At 55.2% G+C, this 8482-nt stretch overlaps 1 protein-coding gene across 1 annotated transcript in view; it reads right to left on the bottom strand.

Annotated features, from left to right (window-relative positions):
* The window catches only part of snap91a (synaptosome associated protein 91a), a 21288-nt gene continuing 12806 nt past the window's right edge, over nt 1–8482 (bottom strand). The window contains 23 exon segments of the mRNA XM_067237926.1: nt 1–100; nt 246–369; nt 582–686; nt 810–896; nt 1040–1133; nt 1346–1370; nt 1481–1590; nt 1592–1664; nt 2702–2909; nt 2911–2984; nt 3266–3334; nt 3921–3950; nt 3953–4000; nt 4323–4394; nt 4656–4707; nt 4709–4737; nt 5704–5770; nt 5773–5913; nt 5915–5925; nt 7017–7079; nt 7082–7093; nt 8036–8111; nt 8114–8235. Of these exon segments, the coding sequence (XP_067094027.1) occupies nt 289–369; nt 582–686; nt 810–896; nt 1040–1133; nt 1346–1370; nt 1481–1590; nt 1592–1664; nt 2702–2909; nt 2911–2984; nt 3266–3334; nt 3921–3950; nt 3953–4000; nt 4323–4394; nt 4656–4707; nt 4709–4737; nt 5704–5770; nt 5773–5913; nt 5915–5925; nt 7017–7079; nt 7082–7093; nt 8036–8111; nt 8114–8235 (1649 nt within the window). The 3' untranslated portion in view covers nt 1–100; nt 246–288.

The raw sequence follows: 8482 nt of genomic DNA on the forward strand, positions 1-8482 counted from the left end.
GGCGGAGGGCGGGGCGGGGGGCTGACAAACATCTCTGGAATCTTGGGACGTAGTAAAACACCAGACAGATCGGAGGGCCCTGCTCCAGAAAAACAAGCAGCTGGGAGACAGAAAGAACGAGGACAGTCAGACATGCTACGCAGGCTAGGCATTCTACACTTCATCAAAAGCAACCTTTCACCTCAGGAATACAGCTGCTGGTTCTGACCAGACCTCACCAGGCCTGACTGAATAGATATACCCACCTAGAGGGAGGGGTTAGGAGGGCAAGGAGGGGGGGGGGGGGGGTTATATGAAGTCCTTGAGGTCGAGGTCTGCCAGGGGATCCTTGGGCTTCTTAGGACTCTGACTGGCAGGACCAGGAGAGATCTGGCAGATAGACAGGGACAGACACAAACACATACAGACAGACAGGAAGGCAGACAGGCAGACAGGCAGATAGACAGACAGACAGGTAGATAGGTAGACACACAGACAGGAAGATAGACAGACAGGCAGTCAGATGGGATACTACACGTTGCACTACCATGGTTACTTTGTGTCGTGTGTAGAAACAGTTACAGAGTGTGTGTTCGATTTACCGGTGCTCCAGGTGCGGCAGCCCCAGTGAAAGCTGGTCTCATCATGGGGGTCTGTCCCATCATCATGGGAGGAATCATGGGGGCCCCGGGCCCGGCTGTCGGGGCCTGGTGGGGGGAGGGAGAGGGGAGGGGGGGGTCACCACAGGTTAGATATATATACGAGATGGGCATCATGAGGCAATACTTTTTCCTATAGCTGTCTATGTGTGTGTTTGTCCCAGTTCTCACCATGCCAAAGCCGGGCTGGGCTCCCATTGGTGGAGCCATAGGTCCTCCAGGTGGAGGGGCTCCTGGGGCTCCGGGGGAGAAGCCAGGCTAGGAAACAGGAAGTAAGTAAACCGTCAACAGATGGGAAAGTGAAGAGGAGTGGGGCTGGGTGGTTGGTGGGTGCTGGGAAGGTTGGAAGGTGGGGGGGGGGGGGGGGGCGGTGAGGCCGGTGTGATGATGTGAGCTCTTACCATTTGAGGTCCGGGTGTACCCCAGCTGGTGGGGGCCACCTGGGGGGTCCAGTTAGACCCTCCTGTCAGCTTCTTCTCATTCCACTGCTGGTCCCTAACACAACACACACACGTGGTCAGAGACTAGAGTAGACACACCAGAGATCAGACGCTAAACACACAGACCAGTGGTTCAAGTCTAGGCACACACACACACACCAGAAAGATTAAACATACACACATGCACATATACACCTAATAACAGAGACTAGACCCACACACATTCATACAGCACATAGAAACACATACAAACAGACCCATACTTACTTTTTCTGGCTCGTCACCCCCAAATCTACAAGAGAGAGGAACAGAAGGAGGAAGGAATCATGAATGCTTCTGCCTGCACTGTTAGCCCCAGCAGCTGCTAAACAAGACGGTGCCCAGGCGGGACCATATACGTACTTCCCACCAGGTTAGCCAATGAGGAGTCCAGGTCTCCCCCGATGGTCTTGGCAGAGGGCGTGGCCGGCAGTGGCCCCACAGTGGCGGGGGGTGCCGGTGCTCCCTGTGGTACTTCCTGCTGTGCTGCCCCCAGTGCTCTGGGGCGTTATAGCGGGCATGAGCAGCTCCCCTAGACCCCCCAGCACTGAGAGAGGAGGGGCGGGTTAGATCCTTCAAGGACGCAGTGTGACGGTCAACACATACAGGCATGACGACACCACAGAGACGTGTGACATCAGCACACATATCTGTGACATTCCACACACACACACACACACTCGGTATGCTGTGTACTGCATGCACCAAATGACTACCATGATTAACATGCATCAAAGGGCATTACAGAGTGTTCCATTTTGGCACCATTCACTGGTGATGTGTAATTAACTGCCTCAGGTGTCCAGAACACACTAGATGCCCAGAGCAGTGGCTGAAGGGAAACCAACCTGTAGAAAGACCTACAGGATACAATCCATGATGGGATATACAGCGAGAATCCTAATGTGCCAGAAGCATGCAAACAAAGCGGACGTTCTACAACGGTTACGGAATCCAAGCAGCTGCAAAGCATTGTGGGGGGAAAGGCTTGTGAACTCACCAATGACACAGCAGCAAGCAATAAGCAGTGAGGGCGGGGGGAGGGGGTAGAGGAAGGAGAAGAAAAGGACAGGGGGAAGGATGGAGGGAGAGAGAGGATCATCCAGGAAGGCCAACATGTAGAGGAAAGGGGGAGGTGGGGGGGGGGGGCGAGGAGGAATTAAAGCTGTTAGCAGTGGTGACTGTCAGAGTTACATAAGCAGTGTTGTCAGCAGTGAAGCGTGACACAGCCAGTCGCATGGAAACTGCACACACACACACACACACACACACACACACACACACACACACACACACACACACACACACACATGTACACAACAGCAGCAGTATAGAACAACCCATAGCTGTATCGAGGACAGAGATATGACCACAGCAGCCGTAGCATTGAAAGAGCACCCAGCTAGCTCAGCCTCAAACATCCAATATAAACACCACAGATAAATGATAGGCTGCATAGTACTATTACAAGGATTCTGTCTCACCCATTCCAGTGAATATACTATAATTCCGTCTATGTTTTGAGACATGATTGATGTAATTTTTTTCTCTGTTCCATTCTCTCCGTTTCCCAGGTCCTACTACCTGAGGTGTCGAAGCCACCAGATGGCGCTGTCACAGCGGCTGTATCCTCCGTTGACAGGGCCGTGGGCATGGCTGGCATGGCTGGCATGACGGGCATGACGGGCATGGTGGGCATTGCTGGCACGGGGGGGGTCGGGGACGGCAGGGATCCCAGGACGTCGAAGCCAGACTCCAGCAGGTCGTTCTGGAGCGGGAGCGTGGCTGGGGCCGGGGCGGGGGGTGAGCACTGGAGCGGGCGCGAGGGCAGGGGCAGCTGTGGGGGCCAGGCTGGGTGAGATGAGCCCTGCCGGAGGTTCACCGTGGGACAAAGGAGAGGGACGTTAATGAGAGGCCGCGGGTCACCGGCGGAGAGAGCCTGGTGCTCGGCTGCCGCAGAGGAGTTTGTCGAGGAGGGGAACAAACATTGAGTCATGCCAAGGCTGACTCAGAACCTGTTGACGCCGCGACGACACGCAGTGAACACAGACACGGGAACGCATGTGTGACAGATCGAGAGAGGAGGTGCGTGTGAGTGTTTTGGGTGGTGGTGGTGGTGTGCGTGGGGGTGGGGGGGGGGGTGCGTACCTCCCAGCAGGTCGTCTACAGGCCCCCCAGGGGCAGCAGGCGGAATCTCCGCAGGACTGCTGAAGGTGTCTGCAGGGCCAGCCAGAAGGGGGGAGGGGGCACAAACAGACAGTATGGAGGAAAAATAAGGAGGGTTAATAAATGATTTACATTTACATTTAGTCATTTAGCAGACGCTCTTATCCAGAGCGACTTACAGTAAGTACAGGGACATTCCCCCAAGGCAAGTAGGGTGAAGGGCCTTGCCCAAGGACACAACGTCAGTGGGCTTGACCGGGAATCGAACTGGCAACCTTCGGATTACTAGCCCGATTCCCTCACTGCTCAGCCACCTGACTCTGAAATGATGTGCCTATCGCTCCTTGGGGAGGACAGTGGGGTGGGGGGGGGTGGGGGGGGTGGGGGGGGGGTGGGGGGGTGGGGGTGGGGGGGGGGGGGGGGTGGGGGGGGTGTTAGAGTGCAAGCACACACCCACACAACAACACAACCAGGGGAGGGAACACAGTGCTGAGATACAGTTGAAGAAGTGATGCCGGAAATGGAGAAGGAGGAATTTTGAGGGGATGGAGTTGGAAGAGCAGGAAGGAGCATGAGGAGGAGGGGTGTAGGAAGAGGAGGAAGGAGGAGGGGTGTACAGGAGGAGGTGCCCCAGTACCTAGCAGGTCAATGACTGCTTCAGGCTCGGTTTGGGAGGAGAGGAGGCTTCTGGAACTGGAGCTGGATCAGAGAACGAGTCTAGTAATAGAGAGAGAGAAAAAGAGAGAGAGAGAGACAGACACACACAGACAGACCAAGAGAGATAAAAAGAGAAAGAGGAAAAAGAGAAAAAGAGAGATTTACTTAACTAACCATTGAGTTTTAGTCCTGGAACGATAAACAAAGTTAAGGTCACAGGTCACGATGAAATAGGAGAAGAAGAGAGACAGAGGGAGAGACAGGGAGAGACACCGGGTGTGATACAGTCAGCTGGGTCGCAGATTCCGAGGCCGTTCCGGCTCGCGCCACAGGGCACTGTAGGGGCGGTGGGGGGTCACATGACCGAGGAGAGCACGCTCACCCGTTACCAAGATGTCTCCGCCCACGTTGGCTTCGGGCAGGGGAGAGGGCCCACGGGAGACGGCAGGGAGGTCTGCCCGGGCGGCCCGAGAAGAAGGAGGAGGAAGAGGAGGCGCAGGAGGAGGAGCAGAGAAACAGCGTTAGCAGAAAACCGAAAGTGCGAGAGAGCGGAGGAAGGATAGACCGAAGTAGCAAGTGGGGAGACATGCACTGCACAAGTGGCATACCACTATGGGGACAAACCAAGACGCGTGGAATAACAGATGAGAAGAGGAGGAGGAGGAGGAGGAGGAGGGGAACCGGTACACATGAAGAGAGGAATCAAGGCCTGTACCTGACCCAAACAGGTCTACGCTAGGAGTGACTGCCTTGGTCTCTGTGGTGGGGGCTGTGCTCAGGCATAGAATCATACACATCTACAAACAAGGACAAACGGTTAGCTCGGCGGCAGCTGATGAGTTCGAGGGGAGAGAGGGGAACGAAAGAGAGAGGGGGGGGGGAGAGTGGGGAGAGTGGGAAGGAGAGGAGGGAGAGAGAGAGAGGAGAGAGAGGGTGAGAGGAATAGAGAGAGGGTGAGAGAATGTCAGAGAGAGGAGAAAAGCAGACTTTGGTTCAGACAAGTCATCGACATGTTTTTCAAAATGCAAGCTGATAAGAGCGGCAGAAGGAGGAAGTGGTCATCAGAAGGAGAAAGTGGTCAGAGGTGATGTGCGAGGAAGCAAACTGCAATGGATCATTAGTAAAGGGAACCATCAACACAAGCTGGACCAACCTCTGGATATATGGACAAACTAGGTTCAGTTATTTCTTCTAGGGATTCATATACTCACTGTAAGCAATAGCTCACCAAAGGCCAGGGTATATTACTGTTATTTTACAGTTGAGGGCTAATATATAAATATAATGCAGCTACTTATTTTCAGTAGAAACGCAATGCATTTAATCTACATGTTAATAAATCAATGCGTTTACTGATAATCCGTGTGGATGCACAATATTATTTGAAATAGAACAATGCAAAGGTTTTTGCCGTGGTATGTGATCAATATAACAAGGTTGTCAATCAGATATTGAGGTTGGAACTACTCATTGTAGAATGTACTCTAAGTGGTTCAATATTCCACACAGGCTAATATCAATGCCTCAGTACTGCATTCAAAAACATAAATTATTTACAGAGGTGGTCAAAATGTTTGAATGACTCAGTGCCTAAAATGTTCCAAATCAAAGAACTGAAATATGGAAGGAAACAAAATGATAACGATAGAAATCTGAAATGTAGGAGGGACGTTTTATCAACTTCATCGTCATCACAGTCAACATTGCCTTCAAAATGCAGATGGATGCAGTGCAGGGGAGTAGTGAGAGTGAGGTGACTTTACCACCAAAGAGGTCGAGGGTAGGTGGAGCAGTAGCCTCTGTGGTGGTGGCAGGGGCCCTGGGGGGGGGCGACGGGCCGCAATCGGAGCGACGGGGGCGATGGGCGGAGCCTCGCTGGAGGTGGGGGTGATGGTGACGGCCCCCGTGTCCCCGGACGGCATCATGGCAAACAGGTCCATCTCTGGAGCCATGGCTGCACTCCCCTCAGAGGGGTGCGAAGGGATCTTTGGGAGGGAGGAGAGAGAGGAGAGGAAGGGGTGGGTGAGGAAGAGGGGAGGGGGGAGAGGAAGAGGGGAGGGGGGAGAGGAAGAGGGGGGTGAGGAAGAGGGGAGGGGGGAGAGGAAGAGGGGGGAGAGGAAGAGGGGAGGGGGGAGAGGAAGAGGGGAGGGGGGAGAGGAAGAGGGGGGTGAGGAAGAGGGGAGGGGGGGAGGAAGAGGGGAGAGGGGGGGGAGAGGAAGAGGGGGGTGAGGAAGAGGGGTGAGGGGGAGAGGAAGAGGGGGGTGAGGAAGAGGGGAGAGGAAGAGGGGGGGTGAGGAAGAGGGGGGTGAGGGAAGAGGGGAGGGGGGGAGAGGAAGAGGGGGGTGAGGAAGAGGGGAGGGGGGAGAGGAAGAGGGGGGTGAGAAGAGGGGAGGGGGAGACAGGATGTGGGGGAGGTTTGTTCAACGACAAACATGGTTAAAAGCAGACAGGAGAGAAAATAAAGCAGTTGAACATCAGGATATCTGAACATGGAGACGCCATGCAACTTAGAACACACACCTGAACACACACAATTGAACACCACTACCTGGTTCCAGAAGCTCTGCCTTGCATAGCACGGACAGCCCAGTGGGATTGAATCCCTAAGCATCAGTGCATCGCTATATTGTTCCAGAGTGGTCAGGCTATGGGTGGGGGATGGGCAGGACCAGAGCTGAGGTCACCTGGTTGCCCACAGAGAGAGACTGGCTGACCAGATCCAGGGGGATGAGGTCTGGCGGGTGTCATCCGATTAATGAGGGGGGTTGGGCGGTATGAGCTTATTGAGCGGGTTATATCAAAGCATGGCTAGGTGGCGGGGCAGTGAGGGGCTAGGCTGGGGGGGGGGGGGGGGGCAGGGGATGGGTGAGGGGCGTGGGGGGGGGGTGGGGGGGGGGGGCAGAGGACAGTAGACATCAAGGTGATGACCGGTCACATGATTCCCTACTGTCCCACGTAGAAACGGAAGCAGCCCTATACTCACTACAGCGTCCTACACACACGCGCGCGCGCACACACACATGCGCGCGCCCACACGCATGCGCACACACAGGCGCTTAGCGGTGCTGTCACCCACCAGATCCACCAAATGCATCAGCGGCAGGTGCTCGTACTGCCGTAGCTGGCCCGTCGCCTGGAGAGGAGCGAACGCATCTAGGGGGGGGCAGGGGGGGGGGGGGGGGGTGTGAAAAAGGAAGGGGGAGGGGCACGACACCCAGATGCATAGTGAGACGGACACACAGACACACGGGGGGGCGTCGTTTGACGGACGGAGTGAGAATAGTGATGAGGACGCAGTTGGACAGAGGAGGGGTTGAAAGATGAGGTGGATGAAGACCAGGACGATGGAGGGATGACATGGAGGAGAGATGGGAGGTCAGCATTAGGGGACAGCAGTATACCCCAGCAGAGTATACCAGAGTATACCACAGTAAACCAGATTACAGCAGAGTATACCAGAGTATACCACAGTATACCAGATTACAGCAGAGTATACCAGAGTATACCACAGCATACTAGATTACAGCAGAGTACAGCAGAGTATACCACAGTATACCAGATTACAGCACAGCACAGCAGAGTATACTAGAGTATAGCTGAGTTAAGCAGAGTATACTAGAGTATACGAGAGTAAAAGCAGAGCCAGTAGGGCAGGCGGTTGATCTCACAGTAACATCAGAGGGATGTTATCTCCTAGGCAACAAGGCTGGAGCATGGTGATGTCACCCAGGCCAGGCCAGGCTGGTGGTGTGTGTGTTATCGTTCTTAAGGACTGATGTCTTCAGTACAGGTTCACTCGAGGTACACACTTGTTTTTAAAGGTCTTTTTGTATTACAATTGCTGTGTTCTAATTGAGTTTTTATCTAGTTGAATATCAGCGGATGTTTAAAGTTGCGTTCGGATGTTATACTGTAATCAAACATTGAATGTTCATCAATCATGTTGCAGGTAGCAAGAGGCTGTGCAAACCCTCCCCCCCCCTCCCCCTCCCCCTCCCCCTCCCCCTCCCCCTCCCCCCTCGTCTCCCTGTACCCTTCAGCACCATTTCACATCCTCAACCCCTCTCTCCCCGTCCCCTCCCCCTCCCCACTGACCTCCGAACAGGTCCATGTCAGCGGCGAGGAGGCGGGGGCGGGGACCAGGCAGTGAGGCGGGGGCCAGGGGCGGGGCCAGCGGCGCCCGGCGGGCGTGGCAGCTGCGGGCGTGGCAGCTGCGGGCGCAGCAGCGGCGGCAGGTTCAGCGTCGGGGGCGGAGTCAGGGACAGAGTCAGACTCGTCCAGAAGAGCGTCCCGCGGCGCCGTCGGTAGCAGCCGAGGTCGCTACAGGGTCAACACCCAAATCACCCCCCACCCCCCCCGCCCACCCCAAACACAACCACGAATACCCCCCCCCCCCCCCCCCCCCCGGACACAACCACAAAGGAAGCATGGAAACCAGGGGTGGAGGCAGGGGACAGACATGAGGAGGAAAAGGAAAAAAGGGAGACAGGAGAAGACAGGCGCAGAAGGACCGAAAAGGAGGACAGGAGAGGAAGGAGGAAG

This window comes from Osmerus mordax, chromosome 6 (assembly GCF_038355195.1).
Source record: "Osmerus mordax isolate fOsmMor3 chromosome 6, fOsmMor3.pri, whole genome shotgun sequence".
NCBI lineage: Eukaryota > Metazoa > Chordata > Actinopteri > Osmeriformes > Osmeridae > Osmerus > Osmerus mordax.